A 23,650-nucleotide genomic window follows, 5' to 3' on the forward strand; every position below is an offset into this window, starting at 1 on the left:
ATAAAAGTTAAATCAGGCAGCAATATTTGAATATTTAGCAAGATTTTGAGGCAGTTGTAGTATGTAGGAAGAGGTGAGTTATACTTACATGTCTGTGTAAATATTAGACTTACGGTTTCTCTCAAATTTTACCAAACAGTAGTTGTTCATTAACTTTATCTATATAAAATGAATTCTCCTCTATGTTTCTTTCCATTTCTAAAATGGGAAAACAATTGTTTGCTCTGTGGCTGGCTTTGTCTTCACAAATTCTATTGACAGATGCTTTTAGCTATCAGGTACTTGCCTTTGTTGATAATTGTTCATTGAAATATGAAAAGAATATACATGCCTGAATTTTTAATGATTCAATTAATTTTACAGGTTGAAAGTTAAAACCAATAGCTAACTGAGAAGAACTAGACTTAGACCAAGGGAAGATGAGTTGCACTGTAACTGAACATGTTGTTTAGAAATGGCACGTATGACTTGTACTTGGATATGTGTATTATTAGTGTAAAGATGTAACTGAAGGTGAATAAGAGCAGATTAACAGGGGAATTTGTTGTCCCTCAGAGAGGTTGTGGCACCTCATTTAAGGTGCTCAAAGGAGGTATGTGAATTTGGATTCCCTCACCAAAGTGGGGATTGAACTCAGGCACCAAAATGCTTCTAGCTCTTTGATTCTAAGTTCAGCTTATCAGTTGGTGGAATGAGAGTTTGGTGGATTTTGAGCTTTATCTGTTGCCCAAGTGAATAAGGATATTTTGCTGGAATCCTAGCACTTTGGAATCACCCTTAGTTTGGATCCATTCTCAAGGGCCAGCAGAGTCCAGAACTCGATTTATTACAAGTTCCTGTAAAGTAATGCAAGACTTCAACCAAGCAAATCTCTTTTCTTGATGTGTGGCAGCTCTTCAGAGTCTAAGAGCAGCCCAGGCTCCCTTGCTGGGAATATTTTTTGCCTCAATGTGTTTTTCATCCTTCAGAGACAGGAGCTCTCCTTTCTCTTGCTTGCGGTAAATAATCCCTATGTCCTAAATCAGAAGCTGCAAAGGCAAACACTTTTGGAAGGAATGGAAAAGACTGAGGTTTAATAATGCTCCAAACTGAGTGGTCTCTTAAAAGTATTAACATGAGATAGATTGAAAAGCGAAAGAGACGTTGATAGTTTCCAAAGTTCTGCAGAAGACTTTTCCCATTCGTTTTCACTTTTTATAACCACAAAATGTATTTCTGCTACATCTAAGTATGGTGACTTCTTATAGTTAGAAAAGACAGTGTTATTGACAATTTCATTTTTGCTCTGCTATCCCATCCTCAAAAGGAACTTCTGAATAGAACCCTACTTGACCTCTAGTTATATCTAAATGTATATATTTCAGATTATGGAGAAATATCCTAAAGCAGGTCAACTAGTGGGTATCCACAGGGGAAAGCTCAAAAAAGTAAATTGGCAGCACATCGGCATGACTGAAGGCCCACTTGTTGTACTGATGAATATTCAAAGAACAGAACTTCAATAGCATATTCTTTATTGTTTAGGTCAAATACAAAATGGAAATATAAGCATAGAGATGCAGGGAAGGCCCATGTCTTAAGTAAGAACAAGGTTAAGATGTCCCTTGTGGCCGATTTAGGATATCAGGACAGAGCAACCCATTCGGAAGGATAGGGGCAGAGATGGGTAGATGCTTTTTAGGAAGCTGCAGATATTTATGGAATTTTCTTCCATGGGTGCCAGAAAAATTTTTTGCACTTCTGAACATTTCGGAATTGGGAGGTGGCTGTTGGTAGGCTGCACAGAGCACACTAAATCAAATTCTTACGATAGCAATTTTTTCAGCAAAGTGTCATATTTTTTATAACTTTAGACAACCCAAGTCGGATTGGGGTTTTCCTTCCTTCCTTCCTTCCTTCCTCCCTTCCTTCCTTCCTTCCTTCCTTCCTTCCTTCCTTCCTTCCTTCCTTCCTTCCTTCCTTCCTCCCTCCCTCCCTCCCTCCCTCCCTCCTTTTCTGTCATTATCTGCCTGCCTGCCTGCCTGCAGCACTGAAGCCATCATAACGTCCTCAAATTTCATTCCATTAGATGCATTTTTGTCAGTTAGCTATTTTGAAGAAGCTTGATTCAAAAACTGTTGCCTCATAATTCACCATTTCACTCAGGCAAAGATCATAACAAGAGTTTTAGTAGCATATAGGTGTTTTATATAATATATTCAAACAATATAATACAGTTTAATAATTTAAAAGAACAATCTTGCATTTTCATTACAGCAAATTATCATATCAAAAATTGATTTATGTCTGTTTATTATAAAAATGACTCTGTGTGGTATTTGCTACTAATACTTTTAGTCTTTGTTCTATTGTTAGTAACAATTTCCAGCAAAGAAACTGTTAGAAGCTTTCTCTCTTCTTCCCCTAGAATGGCATTGAAATTGACAGCCTGCACATTGACTGCAAAGTTGTGTCACGGTATGCCCACACAGTCATCACCAGCAGAATTGTCAACAGGGGAAATGAATCTGATGAGGCTGTTTTCGATGTGGAACTACCCAAGAAAGCCTTCATCACAAACTTCAGCATGTAAGCACCATTTAGGCATTTGAAAAGATGAAGCATTTCAGAATTTGAGCAAGAGTTGGCAGTCAATCTCCCACTGAGGACTATAGAAAGAAAGGAGTAAATATATACAACAACATGGTTCAACCTTGCAAATTTAATATGTGTGGACTTCAACTCCCAGAATTCCCTAGCCAGCTTGCTTGCTGGCTGGGGAATTCCGAGAACAGAAGTCCACACATATTAAAGTTCCCAAGGTTAAGAAAAACAACAGTCCACAGGATGTATCCTTTTTTCTTGTTTACAACATTTATACGAATGTCCAGATTGTCTACATAATAAATCTGGTAGATATCATGAGACCCATAATGCCTTTTAACAGACCTTTTTACAAACTTGATCTATGGGAGCAATTTAGGTGGCAAATCCACTAAGGTATGGCTCAACATTTGAAATGATAAGACAGATTTGAATTTTATTTACTCATTTTTTGAGGTTTATAAGACATTCCCATTACCAAATCTGGAGTAGCATTGTTGTTGTTAGCTTCGAAGTCGAGTCTGACCCATCATGACCCTATGGACAATGTTCCTCCAGGCCTTCCTGTCCTCTACCATCTTCTGGAGTCCATTTAAGCTCACGCCTACTGCTTCAGTGACTCCATCCAGCCACCTCATTCTGGGACTATAAGCACAAATACAGATCAAATTACTGTAAAAACAAACCATGAAATTATATCTATGTAAAAGTGGGAAATATTTTCAGAACAGTTGAAACCAATGAATGGAAACCTCATCTGGAAGATACGTTTCATTCAAAGCAAAATAAACCTGATTGACTAAAATGTAATCAGAAGAATTATTCAGCAGAACTATCCATACAACCCTACTTCCATGATTGAATGAATTGGATAAGAAATAATACTGGAAAAAATTACAATGATAAAGAAAGACAATGCAACCTCCCCCCTAATTAATATTTCCCATGAACATGAAATTATGATTAAAATGAAACTGAAATTATATTCAATCCAGTAATGTTGGGTTTTATTTTCTTTCACTTCATAAAGTACCTTACTATCAGTGGGTTTTCCTTTTCTATTTTTGGACCTTTATGAATTCTTTGAAACATCTATTTTGAAGGACCATTGATGGAGAAACATACCCTGGAATAATCCAGGAGAAACAGGCCGCTCAAACTCAGTATCAGTCTGCCATTTTACGAGGTGAAAGTGCTGGACTGGTCCAGTAAGTACAAGAAGTTTTCTCAAATTTCGATTTTAAGTGGATTTCTTTTCTTAACCAGATCCACTCAGTGCATGTGATCCACTGTTCCTTGGCACATGCAGATAATTAGATTCCACAATCATTCCTCAGAGGGTTAAGCATTAAAGCCTTATATAAGGAAATCCATGTAATCAAGTAATAAACCATGCGGGCCATCTTGGAATATTAAAGATGACTCAGGAAGACTATGGATAATGTGAGGCTTATCATGAATACCAAAAATAGCAAAAAGGGGTTCTGCCACAAGCTATATAAGGAGAAAGGGCAGAGGGGGAGGGCAAAAGGGAAATAGTGATTAAAATAGGTAAGGAACTGGTGACAGAACATTTAGCTACTCTGATTGAATATAGTCTCAGGGTGCTAAAGAAACTGGCAGGTGTGATCTCAGAACTACTGATTGTAATCTTTGAGAATTGCTGGAGGTACAGGGAATGTGACAGAAGACTGAAGAAGAGACAATGTTTTTCTGATCTTTTAAAGAGAGGGGAAGCAGACCTAAGAAACTACAGACCATTTGCAAAAATTGTAGCCAAGATTATCAAGCAGTAGGTTTGCAAGCACTTAGAAAGGAACAAAATACCTAAATTATACTTTTCTCATTTATAGATCAGCTGGAAGAAAATTGGAAAAGTTTAGTGTTTCAGTTAATGTCAAAGCAAAAGGTAAAGTTAACTTTGAATTGCATTATGAGCAACTACTCGATCGAAAGCTAGGGAAATATGAATTGATCACCAAAGTCAAGCCCCAACAACTGGTGAAAGACTTTCAGGTAAAATCTCCACCAACAGTTTTGTCCATCTGTCATTATCACCTCATATTTAGAAGGCAGGACCCAATCTCATCTTTTGCTTTTGCTTATACTTAGATTGATACTCACATCTTTGAGCCACAAGGCATAGCCTTTGTAGAAACAGAAAACAGCTTCTTGGGCAATGAAATAAATGATGCTGCCATAAAGACACAGGAGGAGACCGAGGTACATGGCTGCATTTGACCCAAAACTCCTTAGAAAATTCTAACAGCAAGAAATCACTGTTGTATTAATAGTTTGCCTGACATGATTTTTATTTGTCTTTAATGTTCAGGCTCATATTTCACTTAAACCAACCTTAAACCAACAAAGGAAAAACTCTGAGTCTGAAGAGACTCTTCTAGATGGAAATTTCATCATACGTTATGATGTTAAAAGGAATGTTCCCGTAGGTGACATACAGGTAAGGTGATGTTTTTAATTCATCCGTGAATCCTACAATGGCCATTATCTAGGGTCTATCCTGAAATGTTCAAGTATCATAAACATTAGACAGTAATGGATAGAGTTGGGGGGAGAGGAGTTATGCCATGTTCTCAAGGTATTAAAGGTAAAGGTAAAGGTTGCCCCGCACATGCGTGCTAGTCGTTTCCGACTCTAGGGGCCGGTGCTCATCTCCGTTTCAAAGCCGAAGAGCCAGCGCTTGTCCAAGGATGTCTCCGTGGTCATGTGGCCGGCATGACTAGACACCAAAGGCGCACGGAACGCTGTTACCTTCCCACCGGAGTGGTCCCTATTTTTCTACTTGCATTTTTACGTGCTTTCGAACTGCTAGGTTGGCAGAAGCTGGGACGAGTAACAGGCGCTCACTCTGTTACGCGGCCCTCGGGATTCAACCCGCCAAACTGCCGACCTTCTGATCGACAAGCTCAGCGTCCTAACCCACTGAGCCACCGCGTATTGCCTTCATCTTATTCCTGTCTTTGAGCTAGGGCAGCCAAGTCATTTTCAGCTTTAAAGTTTTAAAGTTTTCCCTCTTCTGCTGACAGATCCTTTCCATGGATAAGATCTAGCTTGCTTCATGTACTTGCTGATGAGATCAGGGGTTGAGATCTATCCCAATCCTGTTATTTTAGATTATTGAAGGTCTGTTTCCTCCTCTGATCTTTGAGTATTGACCTCTATGGCCATTTTGGCCTGGGCTGCAAGAGGCACTGAAAAAGGGCCACAAGCGATGCTCTTCTGAAACAATGTTAGACAAACATTTAAAAAAAAGACTAGCGTTCTTTGGAACTAGTATTACCCAGAAGCTTACCCTAATTTAAACTGGGAAAGAGAACCACATTCTTCCAGCTGTGTATTGCTGGTTTTGTCACAAATACAAGTTTCCAACTGCTTCTGTCAACAAAGGCAGAGATGGTTTTATTACTTGGTGGGAAGACCTGGTGCCATTTGGCCTGTTCCACAGCCACTTGCTGCTATACCCTTGCAGTGCTAGTCAGGGGTGGAGCTCTGTTTTTGACTACGCCACTCACCTCAGACCTTTCCCTCATCATCTGTTAGCTGACATTAGTTTTTAGAGAAGGATCTATTGTTTTTTCATGACCGTGCTAAACTCTTATCCAGAAATCACTCAAATGACAAACCTTAGATACAGAGTACCTTCATGCCTTCATCCTGGCTGTAGGTTGGCTGGACTATCTGTTCTAAGTCCCCTCCTACACATGCCATCTCTGTCCCACCATTTCCTTCTCAGGTTGCGTTCAATGGGAAAGAAGAGGAAACCCAGGGGAACCCACCAATCCCTGTTCTCATGAAATGATCAGGACGGCAGCACTCGCTGTCCTCTTGAAATATGTGGCATGTTTTTCTCTCTGCTCCTGGGCTGGAAGATGGTACTTTATGTGGCTGTCTCACTGTGTCTTTTAGTATACTTAGCTGAACTCTTAGCTTTGAGTAAGGCTCATTTAGAAAGGCCACATCCTCTGTTTTGGTCAGTGATTCCAATTCAATCATTCGGAGTAATGAAATCTGAACCCAAGGGATATAAACCTAAACTAACCTTGTTTGTTCAAAACTTACTGGAAATGTAATAAAAGCCAACTCTTGAGAATATCAATTTATTTCCCAGATCTCCCAGATTCCATCATAAATTCATAGTAATTATGCTATATTCCAATTTGTACTATACCACAAACTGGTCCCAATTTTTTTCCCCCAGTATCTATCCATGAGGTACTTCATCTCATCCTTAGACCCTCAACTGGGACTGGCTTAAGTTGTACTGGGATTAGATTTAGTTTTCCTTTTTTTTTACTCCATACTGCCCAGAGAAAGCTTCAGTCAGACAATCTGTTGAGCTTTGCCACCCATTAGCTGGAAGAAAAGCTGGTGATTGACAGGAACATGGCACAAGAGCAGTCATGGTAGGACAGGGATCAATGGTCAGGTCAGCAAATTTCAGGCTGGGGAACTGCCAGCAGACAGCAGTGTACTGTAACTGCATGGCAGGGAATCTATCCTATAAGAAATAGCACACACTTTGTGTTGGTCTGCTCCCTGTGGAAAATGTGTGTTTGTGGGGAAACCGAACCACAGCTGGAACAGATATAGTCAAAATATTTTTACTTCCTATCAATAAAAGTACAAAATGTTATTTCCATTCAGGATATGTGTTTTATTGAACTGAATTTATGCACCTATAGTTAGGAATACATTCACATTTATATTTTGTTAAAGCAGACGTCCTTAGCTAAAAAATTGGTTTCAGACTTCATTGTTTTTCATACAATAAACTACTGTGTGCTTGGGAGTGCTGAACGACTTATAGAAATGTATTTCTTCAACCAAACTGTATTTTTAGAGTCACCCAGTTGGCAAGATGGGCAGAATATAAATTAAACAAATAAATAAATAAAGGTATTTTTGACCCAGTATCCCATAGAGCTAATTTTGATTTCTTTATCTTCCAGTACATCAAAATATATATCTGTAACACGTTAAAATGAATGTTTTGTTCATTTCAGATCGTAAATGGTTATTTTGTCCATTATTTTGCACCCAGGAAAATGCCAGTATTTCCAAAAAATATCATCTTTGTTATAGATCAAAGTGGATCTATGACTGGCAGTAAAATTCAGCAGGTAATTTCTCCCCAAACAGAGCATTTTCTTGAGACTACTAATAGTTTTTGTTGTATTCCAGGTTTAATTACAATGAAAATTATCTCATTTCAACAAGCCACATTCAGGTATTCTCAGCCTCCTCTCTCTTTTATAGCTGTGAATCGAAAAAGAGCAATGATGCTGTAGAGTCAAAATAAACAGCCCTGCTTTCCATCTTTTTTAATGTTCAGATTTATTTCCTTGTTGGCTTTGCATGTATCATTACTTTGGGGTGAATTATTATTACCAAGGTACTTGTTAGTTTGTTCTTTCTCTGTCCCAGTCATTTTGGGTCAGTCGTTTTCTGTTAACTAACCTACCTCACAGGGCTGTTGTCATAAGATGACTTGAGATTTAAGAGGAAAGGTGAAATATAAATCTAGAGAGCAAATAATTGAGCAACTGGCTAAAAGCTTTAGAATGAGCTTTGGATATAATTACCCTTTGAAGTTGGTTAATATTCCATCTTATTTGCAAGCCATTAACAACTGCCTCTGTTTTAACAAAGGCAGACATTGTAATTATGGAATATGTCCTCCTTTGTTTTCTAACTTAAATTAAAGGAAAATGAGGTTTCTGTGTGCACAGGTCAAGGTTATATATATTTTCACTTATTATAATAGTTGTCAAAATGGTAGCTTTAGGCTTCAGAATTTAACCGTGTGTTGTTTTACTCTTCGTTATAGACTAAAGAAGCATTGGGAAAGATTTTGGAAGATCTGGATTCTAAAGACTATTTTAATTTAATTGTCTTTAGTTGGAATAGTTCATACTGGAAACCCACTTTGTTGCAAGCCAGTGAGGAGAATGTGAAATCAGCTAAACAGTACGTTCAAACCATTGAGGCTGATGGAGGTCAGTATGAGGACTAAGAAAGTTTGTCCATCTTTACAATACCTGTTTAATCAGGAGTTAACTGGAACTGATATCCAAACCTTCTTGATTCCAGTTTTTCATATAATTACTTGACATATTTTTTGTTTAAAAAACAAATTATTACTTCTTCCTTCTTATATTCAACATTGTTCAAAGTATTTTAGATTACATTAATAAAAATGAGGCTTGTTGCTTTGGGAAAAACAGGGAGGTAGGAGTATTAGGTATATTAGGAGCCCAGGTGGCGCAATGGTTAGAATACAGTATTGCAGGTTAACTCAGTCCACAGTTGGCAGTTCAATCCTTCCAAAGTTGGTAAAATAAGGATCCAGATTATTGGGGGCAATATGTTGACATTGTAAACACCTCAGAGAATGCTGTAAAGCACTATGGGGTGGTATCTAAGACTAAGTGCTATTGCTATATTTGCTGTCTTAAGTTGATATTTATCTATGTGTCTGTCCATTATCTATCTGTCTATCTGTCTGTCTGTCTATCTATCTATCTATCTATCTATCTATCTATCTATCTATCTATCTATCTATCTATGTCTGAATAAAAATCTCAGCTCAGAGATTTTTTTTAAAGCTCAGAGAGCACCGGGGACTCTACATAGAAATCTGTACTACTACTACTAATAATAAAGTTCATTCTTCCATATATTTGATTTTACTTGGTTTTTTTCTGAGAGGTCAAGAAAGTTAGTTTTTTGCAACTGAAGCTATTATTAGGAACCTATTATTATTAAAATGAAAGATATTTATTATTGCCTTAGCGATTCTCCTGATTTGAAACCAGAGCTTTATACTTGTACAAGTTATGCCAATCCCATATAGGGACTTAGTGCTCCTTTCAAAGCAGCACAATAGCAATAGGACCCCACATTGTCATCTGTGTTCATCAGCTGTTTATTGTTCTTAGCTGGGGTGCATACAATTTTAGCTAAACTATTTTCCCTTTGGAATCTGAAGCTCCAAAATGTTGGCAGGCTGGTATTTTCCATTTCTCAAGAACTTTAATTTTTGACTCTTCCTAGTATAGATCCAGCTGCTGTACCATATTACCAATACAGTATTTCTTTTAAGACATTTTTGAAAAAAGCCCACCAGAAGAGATGGTGATTGTACAGTTTGCCCAGACTTTCTATAGCAACTGTTCAGAACTGGAACACAACCTGACTTAAAAATATGGATATGGAGCCAGGTGCTGACTTAATACTGATTTTTGCATTGACTGGTCATCTACTGTAATGCAGCTTGATGGCATTTATAATATTTTTGGACCAGTGGCAATAGAGAAACATTAGTTGGCTTCAAACCACATGTTTGTTTGTGACATATATAAATGTCATTTATAAATGAATAAATAATCTAAGACTCTGAGCAGTTAAAGCAGTTAAAGGCAAAGAAAAAAAGTTATAAACCTAAATCATCCACAGTAAATTTAGAAACCCAAATCAGTAACAGCCTGGAACCAAAATAAATAACAACATTTTTTACAAGTCCTCCAGAATACCAAATTGTTAAAAATTTCCAGAAGGCAAAAAGTAAGGGTTAATTTGATTTCTGCTGGGAAACAAAACTGTAATGTAGGTGTTGCCATTGAAAAGCAGAATTTATGAACCATCAACTTCTCAAAATTAAAGTGCCTTTATTTACCTGTATTTATTTCATCAGCAATGAGACTTAAAACTGCATCTGATTAAATAGATTTCTTCAAATTTCTTCAAATTTCCTCTCTATGTTTTTTTAGGACAATCCCATCACTACTAGCATATTCATTGTTACAATTCTTTCTATTGCAGCAACGAATATTAATGAAGCTCTTTTGACAGCCATTGAGTTTCTGGATCAAGCCACCCGTGAGGAGTCATTGCCAGAAAAAAGCATTTCGATGATCATTTTGCTGACAGATGGTGACCCCACTGTTGGTAAGTTAGGAAGAGAAAAGCTCTTATTGCTATTTATTTTAGCATGTACTTTTGAACAATAACATCATTTTTTCAAAAAAAGTTCATTTAACACAGCCTTATTTTCTTCCTTAGCTTTTACCTCACTTATCGAACTTCACAATTTCAAATATCCTCAAATGTTTCTTGTGACTTCTTTTCCAGTGGTTTTATTCATTCAGCTCCATATCTATGTGCAGTATGTTTGTGTGAAGGTTGGTGAGTGAGTGTGTTGTTAATATGAAGGCCACAGGATTGAGGTTGGTGAAAGGAAAGAAAAATAATAATAATTCGCTATTGATAACGTATATAAATCTTTCCACGTATATTGGAAAACAAACCCTATCATCAACCTTACAATGAGGATGAGCCTAAGGAAAACATTCTGTATGTCTCTTAGCTCTGAAATAAAATCTGCTGATCATTTAAATATTTCAGAAATTGCATCAACTTCTCTGATCCACAGTAATATTCCATTCTTCATATTACAAATAGACTATGTTTGTTTTTTGTGATAATAACACTTTGGAAATCTGTAGTGCAGTCATATTCTATTGCGTCTGTTATTATTTTCACATGCCCATTATTCACTCTTAATCCTTTATTTTGGTTCAGTGGCACATCTGAGCAAGTTACTTCATGAGGTGCTCTGCCATGTATGCACATACCACGTTCACATCCTGACTTTTCAGCAGAAAAGGGCACCCAAGACAGCCAGTGCTGATAAAGTAGAAAAATTAGCAAATATAATGAATAATTTAAAAGAAAACTAATGCAGATATTTGTGCTTGTTCAAACATATCACAGGTGAAACAAACCCTAAACTAATATACAAAAACATTAAGCAAGCCAATCAAGGAAAGTATTTCCTCTACTGCCTTGGCTTTGGATTTGATGTAAGCTATGGATTTCTGGAGAAGTTGGCCTTAGACAATTCAGGATTCGCTCGACGTATATATGAGGACTCAGATGCAGCCCTTCAGCTCCAGGTAAGAACCGATGTTCAAAACGTGTCAGTATCTTTTGACATACATCAGTAGCACGCTAAAAATAAACTTAATTTTCCTGATTGAAATATGCAATGATTTCCTGTGGTTCTATCTTCCTTTATTTAAGGACTTTTATAGTGAAGTGGCTATTCCCATCCTGAAGGAGATTCATATAAACTACATTGGCAATGCTGTAGAGGATGTCACTGAGAATAACTTTAAGTTGCTCTGTGACGGTTCTGAAATTGTAGTGGCCGGAAAACTTGAGAATGAAATTGATACTTTTTCCTTGGAAGTAAAAGCTCAGGCGGTAAGTACCATGCAATTACTCCTAGTGAAAAAGGTACAAGAGTTCTGTTTCATAGGTGAAATACTGAGCTATGTTTCCAAACTAAGTTCTGAAAAGAAGTAACAGTGTGTTACCTTCAAAATGTTTTAAAAATACAAAATGGAGTGCATCTATGTATGTGTACAAAAACATAGGTGAAGCCGCTGCGTGACATATTGCATGATAAAGAAATCTTAAAGCAAACCGTGAATGAAAGGACTGTAGCTGCTGCTACAAGTGTAGCTGCTGTTAGGATCATTTGCAGGTTAAACCAGATTTTGCCTTCATGCTGTGCAAATGTGGCCAATGAATTCAGTACTTTGAATATGCAATTCACCATTTCATTTGAGAGCTTTAATTTTAATGTGTATAATCTTTTCTTTCTTGAAGGTAGTAAATTGAAAGGGCCTGTCCTTTCAAATATGTTCTGCCAAATGGAATTTGATTGGATATTATATCAATAACTCACCCTGATCCCTTTCCCCATTTTTCAGCATGGAAGCAATTTGACCCTGAAAGAAGATGCTAATGTCGAAGAGAAAGCACAAGTTTTTGAACATCAGAAATACATATATGGAAATTTCATTGAAAAATTATGGGCCTATTTAACCATTCAACAGCTATTAGAAAAGTCGTGAGTGACTATCTTTGCACATTTGGGGGGGACGGTAACTCAAAGAAAATACTTTCTTTTAAATATCCTCGGACAAGCGCTGGCTCTTCGGCTTTGAAACGGAGATGAGCACCGGCCCCTAGAGTCGGAAATGACTAGCACGCATGTGCAGGGGAACCTTTACCTTTTTTTAACTCAAGTAGTTAGTGCTTGAGTTCACAAAGGTGCTGGTCACGTACTAATTTCAGTTCTGTTATTCATTCCTGTTTCACTCTTAGTCTATCTTGTCCTTCAGCTTGCTTCACTTTGTGTCTCAGTGAGAAAATATGTATATTCCAAACCACATCTTAAAAAATCCTGATTTACATATAGAATCAGCGGAAACTATGCTCTGTGTTTCAGCATTTTGGAGCAAGGAGCAGGGAAAAAAAATCTGGAAAACCAAGCATTAAACCTCTCCTTGAAGTACAGCTTTGTAACACCCTTGACTTCCATGGTGGTCACTACACCAGATGCTAAAGAGTTGGTTAAGAAACCAACAGAACAAGGTAAAAACCCACATCATTTTTTCTGTGTGCAATATGAACCTCGGAATAGATTGCTGGCCATTTCATTGTCTTCTGAATTTCAATCAGTTGCTAGAAGAATGACCAGGACAATGTTTATGAGGATATCTGTAAGAGCTGCCGTGATGAATTAAGAGTTCTGAAATAAAAACATGCGAATTATGGTGTGTGAGAGCATAAATATAATATCAGTGACGTTCACACTGAATACAGTATATATATTTCAAGTGTTAACTGATTACCATGAAACAGGATTGAGATTTTTCTAACATTATTTTTATTTTCTTTGAGGAAATATTTTTAATTTTTTTTAAAAAAACAAAACCCTAATCCTATTCCTTGTTTACTCAATAATATAACCAGAAATGGATCAAGCTATTTTCTGTATTGTGGTTTTATTAAATATAAACTGAATTTTCTTTAGATGAACTAGATTGATTCACATATTAGATTATTTCAATATAAAACTGAACTGTGTTCTATCCACTTTCTTTTTATACTAAATATATTTTTGTACTATTTTTTTTAAAAGGACTAATAAATGGAATGAAAACCAGAAAATTATAGCTGAAAGCTTTGTTATTTTCATTGCCTATCTTGCCACTGTGGTTATTCCTAAATTCCTAGGTTATGTTCTATAAATACTATAAGAACAGATTGTGTGTTGTGATTGTGATTGTAGTTCATAATGTTACAAAGTCTCTTGATGGAATTCTGTGATTCAGAATTCTGAATTAGACTGCAAAAGATTTGGTAAACTAATAAGGTGATGAGATGTAGTTTGGTCCAGTAGTTAAGGCCCCAGGCTAGAAACCAGGAGACTGTGAGTTCAAATCCTACTTTTGCCATGAAAGCCAGCTGGGTGACCTTGGTCCAATCCTTCTCTCTCAGCCCACACGCTTGACAGGGTTGTTGCTATGGGAAAACTAGGAGCAGGAAGATTTTTGGATATGTTTACCACCCTGAGTTATTTGTAAAAATAATAAAAGCGGGATACAAAATGAAAATAATAATAATTAAAATAATAATGGGTTTTCTATTGAATCAGGAGGATCTAAGTTCTGTTAACCATAAAACTGACCAGTCTACTTCAAAACAGTTGTAATCTTTCAGCATAAATAATCTCAGAGGTGGGTGAGCATGTTCTTTTTCTTACCCAAGGGGACAGTTCTGAGAATTGAGAATCTAGAAAATGATGGAAAATGAAGCCCACTTTTTAATAAAGTTGATATTATTTCTGTCATTTCTTTGTCTAGATAATGAGAATTTCCAGGAAAGATATCCAGGACTTGCTGGAAGTTCACATTCATTTAGCCATCCATCCCGTGGTATGTTTTATATTTTAGAAATATAGTGCCAGTTTTTATTTCTGACAATTTTTCCCATCATAAAACCCACCTAACATCAGGATTCTTTCATAGGTACACAACTATTGGTTTCTACAAGTGCCAAGCTTGCAGCATCTCCTGTCGCTCTACCTCATACAGTTGTCCGCCCAGGTATTTTGTCATCTTAACAAAAATTACTGTTCAGGCTGATAGTTAGTTTGATCAGACTGTTGTCTGTAGTACTGAGGTTTTTTTCAACGCAAGTTACTTTTTTGTAAACAATGAAACAGTGGTGATATGAAATTATTCTATCAATATTATTTTCATATGTTACAAATGTGCATGCATCAGTAGATGTAGATTATGCCATAGACCACATTATAAATAGAGCCCTTCATTTAGGAACCTGGTTGGGAAGAAGGGCGGCATATAAAATTAATAAATAAATAATTGTTCTGCTTTCTACAACATCCAAGCATTTAAATAATTTCATTTTCCTCCATTTTTTCACCCTATAATCATTTTTAGACAATACTTCTGATATGTGAAGAAGAGGCAGAGACCGGGGGGGGGGAGCATTGAAGAGAGGAATCAGTCTGGAATCATTACATTCCTACAAGAGAATCAAGTCCAGCCCCCACTTGAATTCCATTAACTCTTACATAGTGCTAATTTATTGCTTATCACTAGTTAACCATAAGGCATGAGCAATAGATAATCTTAACTGGAACTTATTGTGTAGTTCTGATTCTTCATGCCTGACATTTGCCCAGGGTAGGAATCCAGCACTACTCCACATGGCTTAACCCATGGCTATAAAGCCTCTCTTTCAATGTTTACAGCAAGGAGAATCCAGGGCCTACTTGTCTTTTTGTTCTATTATTGAACAATCCTTATCATTACCACCTCAAATCTGCTTCTGGGTAATGCAAAGCCATTGCTTTCTGCCCTGACTTCTGAAACACCTTTGAATATGCCTGTCTTCAATACAGCCAGTTTGTGTATTCCATAGACTACAGTATTTCTTTTATCATAGATAAATTACTACTAAGTAGTCATAGAGTGCCCTAATTCAATTAGAGTGTCCCCAGGCCTTAAAAAGAAAACCAGGTTATTGTCTGATGCAGGCCCAGTATGGATCTTGAGAAGAGCCTAAGCATTTGCCTTGGGTGGCATGATAATTAGCAAGAAGGAAAACAGTGTTTGTATTTACATTCATTAGAGAGGAAGGGGTTACAAAAGAGGGGTTACATTTGTGCGGTGCTTATTCTCTTGTAACCTCTTCGTCTCCAATCTCTTCATTCTGAGAAGGGGGAGGAGGGGGTACAAAAGAACAGGTCAGGCACAGGAGAGATTATGTAAAGAGATCTTTTTTTTTCTTCCCCTCCCCCCCCCTTGTTTATGCAATCTCTCCATTCTGTAAACTGGCGGGACGGGGGAATAAGCAATGAATCTGTACTTCATTAATCTTTATTTATTTATTTATTTATTTATTTATTTATTTATTTATTTATTTATTTTTATTTTATTGCATTTATATACCGCCCTTTCCCTGAGGACTCAGGGCGGTTTACAGGGAGTTAAAAATCAACCATACAAAAGTTAAAAAACCAATTTAAAAAAGATTAAACCAACCCTGTACAATTAAAAACCCCAATTAAAATAAATTTCTCCTAAATAAATCTTAAAGAAAGCAGACACTATTATTTTATTATTTCAGAGTAGAAAAACCATAGGATTATTTATTATTTATTAAATAATAAATTTATTAAATTTATATGCCGCCCCTCTCACCACTAAGATGTCTCTAGATATCCTTTTAAAGCATCTCAAATGGTGTATTTAATCTACTGAAGCAAAACAGCAGAGGGAAAGCAAGTGAGGCTGTCAGTTTACTTCGTCTTCATATGTTTTGACTCCATAAGTGCAACTTGGGTTTAAATTACAGTGATCATATTTTCTTGATGGGGAAAAAATGACAAACCTGAAAAGGGAGCAAATATGAAAGAGGTTCATAAGGATTTAAAAGTGTTTATATGCTTCACAAAGGAAAATGCAAGGGCAAAATTAAGAAAATAAATCATTAAATTAAATGAATATAAACAGTTTTATAGTTTTCTGAAATAAAGGTCATATGGTACTGTCGCCTAGGTGGACCATGCCAGCTCATTAACAGGCTATTTTATTTTTTTACTGAGTGAAAAATCCTGACTTTTAGGATGCTGTGCATGGTCATTTGATGAAACAATTAGTGCTGTTGACACTAATTATAATTAGCTCAATTTTGTCAGCCATAAAGCTTAGCTAAGGTATTGGGGTTCTTGGGGTTCTTGGACAATTCCACAAATCAGAATAAAATACATATTAATAATTACTTTTCTTTCCAGGATATTTTGGGACTGTAGATCCCCATTTCCTTTTTCAACTACCTCATGAAAATTTTTTAGTTTGTGTAACTTTAAGTTGTCAGCCACAAACACCCTTAATTCTGTTGTCTGATCCAGAGAAAGGTAAGCGATTTCCATAAAGAATTGGGTAAATCTGAGTTTTCAAAGTTTTATGGGAATGTTTTCCTTGTAACAATCTATGAAAATCTATTCTTTTCTGATTCTTGTTTTTGCTGACTGTTCTTTTCATCCCATTTCAGACAAATGCATTGTAACTTGTTGCAGATTCCAATATGTATATGTGGGTGTACTGACTTATCTTTGTTCCTAAATCCACTGATTAAATTGTCATATTTATTTTAAACATTGGAGATTTCTATCAACTCTTTATTGATTGTCTTGTATTATATCTGCTACACAGATGTAAAAAATATTTAGCAGCATTGGCATGATAGATTAATGCTTGTCAGCTATCTGGATAAAAAGAGATTTTGTAATTATTTGTGTAATGTAACTAAGTCATCTCCAAATTAAGCTTGACTGCTGGTGAATTTCATGGACATGTTTAAACATCTTTTCCCTGGAGGTAGATGTAGAAATAGTAGACATAGACATAGTGTGCATAGATGTAGACGTAGAGAGCTTTTCTATCTAGCTAGTAATCTGCGGTTTTATGGTGGTCTCCCATCTAAATCCTAAACGGGTTAAACTCATCTTAGGTTTTAAGTCTAAATAAATTGAGCAAGGTAGTGCACTGAATTGGCAATCAGATTAACTAAAGAGCAATCTTGTGAGATTCAGATGTTTTTTATTCATTGTATGGCAATTTATATGGCAATTATTTCTGTCCTAATGAATGTTAGGCAAACACTAATACACTTATTTCCTGAGTGTTCCTTTACATATTTGTAGGGATCCAAGTGATTGGCAAGGCTGCTGAAAAAAAGCATTTTACACAGTTTGAAATAATTTATCCGAGGCTTAACGTGGAAATAAATGTGTCAACAAAACAAATCACGCTGAAAAGTAATGGCTCCAGTGACTCTTTTTTGTGGAATGACACAGAAACTTTAACAATTGAAGGGTAAACTTCTTGTTTTTAGTTTTCTTTTATAGACAATTGAAATCTCCAATCCTTAAAATGTAGTTTCTTTTGCATAATCTGTCAGACTGAAAGGTGTCCTTTCTTCCTCCCAGAAACAGTCCACATAAAATGAAAATCTTTGTATGTCAGGCTGCAATATTAATAATATTGAATTGGCTTTATTTTTTTACCTCCCTGGATATAGCTTTAAAACATTTTACTGTAGCTTTAAAACATTTTACTGTAATAGATACTTCATAATATATGTTCAGAAAGAATATCATATTCTTTAAACCCTTATGAGGCCTACTCTATTAGGAATCTGCCACTATGCAGCTTTCTTAAAATTGGCTTATGATGTTGTTTATACAATCTCAAGGAACAGTTAGTAAAATTGGCTTATACAATCCCAAGGAATTGTTTATACAAGCCCAAGGAATAGTTAGTAAAACTTTGAGTAAACCAATATGACCACTTGCTATTGCATTTGTTCATCAGCATGACAAATTGTCAAAGGAATATTAGGAAATAATACAATTTGTTCTGTCTTAGGCTAAACATTACACTGACAAGTGGAGAAAGTCTCTTTCTGTCAGGACCAGACAACATTGTGACCAAAATTTTCTATATACCTCCTCCACTGGATCGGCTTGGGTTGTATTTTGAGAATAGCAATTCCTTTTCTAAAGAAGTTACTGGACTTTTTGGTAAGTATTTAACTACTGCTGTAGACTATAGTAATACAATTTGGAATTAAATTTGGCTTTTTAATATGATCATAGTATCCACAAAGCACCTTATCCTCGTTATCTTGCTAGTCTTGCTAGATAACCCTTTGAGGTACATGAGCATTAAAAAGATAAATTTGCCCTTGAATCAATTTTGACTCTTAGTGAATCATGAACATATAAATAGCCTTGTGGTTTCTTTCTCAACAATGGGGGAAATTGCTTTTGGGTGCTAGTGAGTTTCACATTTTTTTCTTAGCACTCCAAGTCAGTAGCAAAAAATATAATAACCTTCTAAACTGAGGGTTGGGAGAGTGAAAACTATTCGTATGGAAATGGCCTTTGATAAGTTTTCTTATATAAAAAAAAGCTTTCTAGTGATTCAGAAGAGGACAAACACTGTGTCTTTAGAAGCACATATTTCTTCAGGGTGAGGAGAAAGAAAACTGGATTGTTTCCTTTTCCACTTCTCATTTGCAGAAATATTATATGTGATGCTTTTGCAACTTTGCCTCTATTTACATTATTTTTTTTAATCAAGGCTTCCTGATCACAGTGTTTTGTAATAAAGATATTGATGTAGTAAATCAGAGCCAATCCTAGTGCCCTTTGGAAATTGCCTCCCAGGGTTACAAATGGTGTGTGTGTGTGTGTGTGTGTGTGTGTGTGTGTGTGTGTGTGTAAAATTGGTGGGATTCTGTTTATATGTAGTACTATAGAACAAACAGAACATTCAGTCACCATGTGCTTTACTGCTTAACTGTTTTTTTAACAGTAACAGGAAACAGGAAACTTTACTTAGAACAAAAAGGACATAGAGTATATACCATAGATCCAAACTTATAAATACTGCTATCCACTGGCTAAATACTACTGTAATTGTTGCATGAAATACATTACAACAAAATATATTCTGACAGAGGATAAAGCCAAATCTATTGCCTGCACTGATTATGATGGTCTTGCAAAAGAATATAGGGCACACTCTAGCCATGGATGAAGCTTTCTGAATGGAAAAGTAATTTCACAATTAACTAGTAGCACAATGTGCATCAAAATTCCAGAAATGTTCATAACTCATTGGTCCCCAACCCTGGTCCATGGACCGGCACCAGGACATAGCATGCTAGAAATCGGTCCACAAAAACAAGCAAGGAATCCCATCTGTGGAATGCAGGCAGTACATGAAAACAGGCCCCCTCCAGTCCACAGAAAAACTCTCTCCACAGAAAGAGTCCCTGGTGCTCAAAAGGTTGGGGAATTCTATCATAACTCATAAATCTAAGAGTTATTTGAAAAAGCACAACAAAAGTGGTCTGAAGTTTAGATTGTAGCTTTGAATTGCTATGGGCCGATCAAAATATAATCCCAAAATATGCGGTTAAAATGCTGAAAGATTCACTGATCATAATTACTTAAAGAAAAGCAAAGGGAAAATATTTAACAGACCTCAAATGTGACAGATTTAAGCAGAATGTAATCTGCCTCTAGATTGTCTAGGCTATTACATTAAAAATTGTAATTGTGGGTTTGTGTCTATTTGTGTTCTCTAGGTCAGTTTTTCACTAATACATATTTTGAAATACATTCTGGCCAAGTAAGATTCATTTCTGTACAGGGACAGCTCTATGTATCCACCAGGTGAGAGAAACCAAAAAGTACTTACTTGATAAACTATGTTTATAGAAGAACGGTTGCAGGAATTGAGTATGTTTAGTCTAGTGAAAAGAAGGACGAGGGGTGACATGATAGCAGTGTTCCAATATTTGAGGGGCTGCCACAGAGAAGAGGAGCTCAATCTATTCGCCAAAGCACCTGAGGGCAGGACAAGAAGCAACGGATGGAAACTAACCAAGGAGAGAACCAACCTAGAAATAAGGAGAAATTTCCTGACAATGAGAACCATTAATCAGTGGAATGACTTGCCTCCAGAAATTGTGGATGCTCCAACACTGGAGCTTTCTAAAAAGTGATTGAACAACCATTTGTCTATAATGTTATAGGGTCTCCTGCTTGAGCAGGGGGTTGGACTACAAGACCTCCAAGGTCCCTTCCAACCCTGTTATTCTGTTGTTTTTGTTGCCTTTTCTCTAGACTAAAAATTTTAATCTTTAGAACTTAGCTTTTATCATGGATTTGAAAATGCAAGTGGGATGGAGTTGTGGAAAAGGTTTACTTAAAGGCAGAGGATTCTCACAAGTGTTAGAATTTAAAAATTTTGTAATGATTTATTTAGTCCTTGATTTTGGAAGCTCTGCCAGAAAGGTCTACCTTCCTTTGAGCTGATTAACAGAAGGCATCAACTAACCAATTTCATTCTTACTAGGTTTTCCTCAGACACGGTGTGTCCCATGTAATTTTAACCCCTTAGAATAATACCCAGATACCCCTATTCTAGGATACCCAATTAGAGGTGAAACCAGTCACATAATGCCTCCTAGTGGTCCATGTTATTGATTTGCAGTAAATTTCTTTTCAGTATAACTGTAATATCCTGTTAAACCTTTTAAAATAAAAAGTACTGTAATGTGTAGACCCCTCACTGCAAATCTAGGATAACCAAAGCAAATAAGCTAATCAGACAATAATTTAATACCACTAGTGGTTTATGTCTGGCTATAGCTTTTATCATTAATAAACTTAACACTTCTATTTTTCTATTTTTTCAGGACACGTGGCAAGGATTATAGAACTGGATCTAGTCAAACTGAACTTTTCTGCTGGCCACTGCAAATAAACAATTAAATAACATACTTAACAGCACGAGATTTTTACTGCCTAATGTCCATGTTTTTATTGAATAGAATAAAATCTTCCACATGTTTACAGTTTAATTAAATTATCGACATAAGAGTGAATGGCCACACTTGTTGAATAACACTGCTATGTCCATAAAATTTGGTACCTTGTGGAAACCTAAATTCAAAGAACTGATTTTGTTTTCTAAAAAACAAAAAAAGACTATTATTGTTCTTACAAAGAAGACATATTTTTTTCAATTTAGTTCAAAATGGCATATGTTATTGTGATACAAATGATTCTACATTGCTTTATTGGGTTAACAATAAAGAAAAATTGTTTCTGAAAAGTGTAACAATAATGACATCTTCCCAGTTTAATAAAATATTTTTTAAAAAATGAGTTTGGGGCTGGGTTTCAAGGAAATTAATGTAATGAGTGCATTAGGTTATATAAAAGTATATAATTGTTCACATGTGACCATTATTCTAATTTTTGCTGAACAAATAATAAATCCAAAAAAACCCAATAGTGTCTTTTCTAGTTTTTACCAAAAAAAGTACCTCAGATTGCACCCCCCCTAAAAAAGAAGATGAGTGCTGGTGATTCTATTCTCAAAGGAACAGAATCAGCCATCTGCAGGCCAGACATACAATCCAGAGAGGTATGTTGTCTCCTGGAGCAAAAATCAAAGATGTGGCTGAGAACCTAACCAAAATAATTAGGCCAACAGATTACTACCGTCTCCTAGTCCTTCACATTGGGACAAATGACACAACAAAGAACCTGAGCACAATACTGAGAGACTATAACCAACTAGGCAATAAAGTTAAGGAGCTAGGAGCACAAGTAGTTTTCTCATCAGTACTCCCAACAAAAGGCCAACAAACATTGAGAAAAAAAATTTCTAGAAATAAACCACTGGCTAAAGGGTTGGTGTTGCCAAGAAAACTTTGGTTTCCTGGACTATAGACTGCATTTCCTATGTGAAGGACTCTTGGCAAGGGATGGGCTGCAAATGTACTTGGAAAAAGACTGGTCCAACTCATTAGAAGGGCTTTAAACTAAAATTGAGGAGGGAAGAGTGACCAATCATTAGAATCTCTAGAACACAAAACCAATCACAAATCCCAAGAAATGCACATGATCAAAGATAAAAGCTCTCCAGAATCTATATGGGTCAATATAAAAGCAAAAAAAAAGTAACATTGCCATAGGGGTATACTACAGGCCACCCAACCAATCAGAAGAAATAGATGGACTCTTTGCCAACCAGTTAACAAATGTATGTACAAAACATACCACAGTAGTAATGGGAGACTTCAACTACTTAGATATCAGCTGGGAGACAAACTCTGCAGCGAGCAGGAGATCAAACAGATTCCTAACCAACCTAGCCGACATTTTTGTCATCCAAAAGGTAGAGGAGGGAACTAGAAGTACAGCTATACCGGACCTAATTCTTACTAATAGAGAAGAAATGATAGAGGGAGTTGAAGTTGCCGGAACCTTGGGGGAAAGTGACCATGTCTTACTGGAATTCAATATCATGCAAACACAAGCAATAGAAAATAATTCAAGCAATGTCTTAAACTTCAAAAGAGCTGATTTTACCAAACTCAGAGAGAACCTAGGAAATATTCCATGGATGAAAATCCTAAAGGGGAAAAAAACTCAAGAAGTGTTGAAAACTCTGAAAAATGCTATCATAAAAGCCCATTCCAGCACAATGCCACTGAAAAAGAAAAACAAGAAAGTCAAGAAGAAACGAGCATGGCTGCACAAAGATCTCTCAGACAAACTAAAAGACAAGAAGGATAAATACAAAAAATGGAAAGAGGGAGACATAACTAAGGTTGATTATCAACAGACAGCCAGAACATGCAGAGACCAAGTCAGGAAAGCAAAGCCTCAAAATGAACAAAGGCTAGCAACACAAATCAAGGACAATAAAAAAAGCTTCTTCCAACATATTAACAAGAAAAAAATCAAGGAATCTGTATGCCTGCTAAAATGCGAAGATGGCAAGGACATTACAGGCAACAGGGAGAAAGCAGAGCTGCTTAACTCATACTTTGTGTCAGTCTTCACACAAAAAGAAACTACAGCCCAAAACACAAAAAAAAAACCCACTGCAAAAGACATACCAGAAAGAAAAATTAAAATAAGCAAGAAAATGGTAAGGGAGCACCTATCCAACCTTGATGAATACAAATCACTGGGACCTGGCAGGCTACATCCCAGAGTTCTGAAAGAGCTGGCAGACAGAACCGTTGCACCAAATCCTCCATAAAACGTGGAGCACAGGGAAAATAATTG

The 23,650-nt window shown here is 36.4% G+C and overlaps 1 protein-coding gene across 1 annotated transcript; it reads left to right on the plus strand.

The window, feature by feature from the left end:
* Window positions 1-203: 203 nt before the first annotated feature.
* Window positions 204-21,337, plus strand: LOC310634817 (inter-alpha-trypsin inhibitor heavy chain H4-like; the record flags this gene model as incomplete). The annotated part of the gene is made up of 20 exons (XM_083353353.1): window positions 204-278; window positions 2,408-2,568; window positions 3,687-3,791; window positions 4,437-4,599; window positions 4,696-4,806; window positions 4,916-5,044; window positions 7,608-7,724; window positions 8,432-8,600; window positions 10,426-10,551; window positions 11,377-11,558; window positions 11,686-11,868; window positions 12,381-12,520; window positions 12,902-13,047; window positions 14,322-14,393; window positions 14,487-14,564; window positions 16,781-16,903; window positions 17,693-17,864; window positions 18,417-18,571; window positions 20,146-20,233; window positions 21,262-21,337. The coding sequence occupies 20 exons, from the start codon at window positions 204-206 to the stop codon at window positions 21,335-21,337; spliced, it is 2,571 nt and encodes an 856-aa protein (XP_083209479.1).
* Window positions 21,338-23,650: the final 2,313 nt, after the last annotated feature.

The sequence above is a fragment of the Vipera ursinii genome (genome assembly GCF_947247035.1).
Source record: "Vipera ursinii genome assembly, chromosome: 2".
NCBI classification, from domain to species: Eukaryota; Metazoa; Chordata; class Lepidosauria; order Squamata; family Viperidae; genus Vipera; species Vipera ursinii.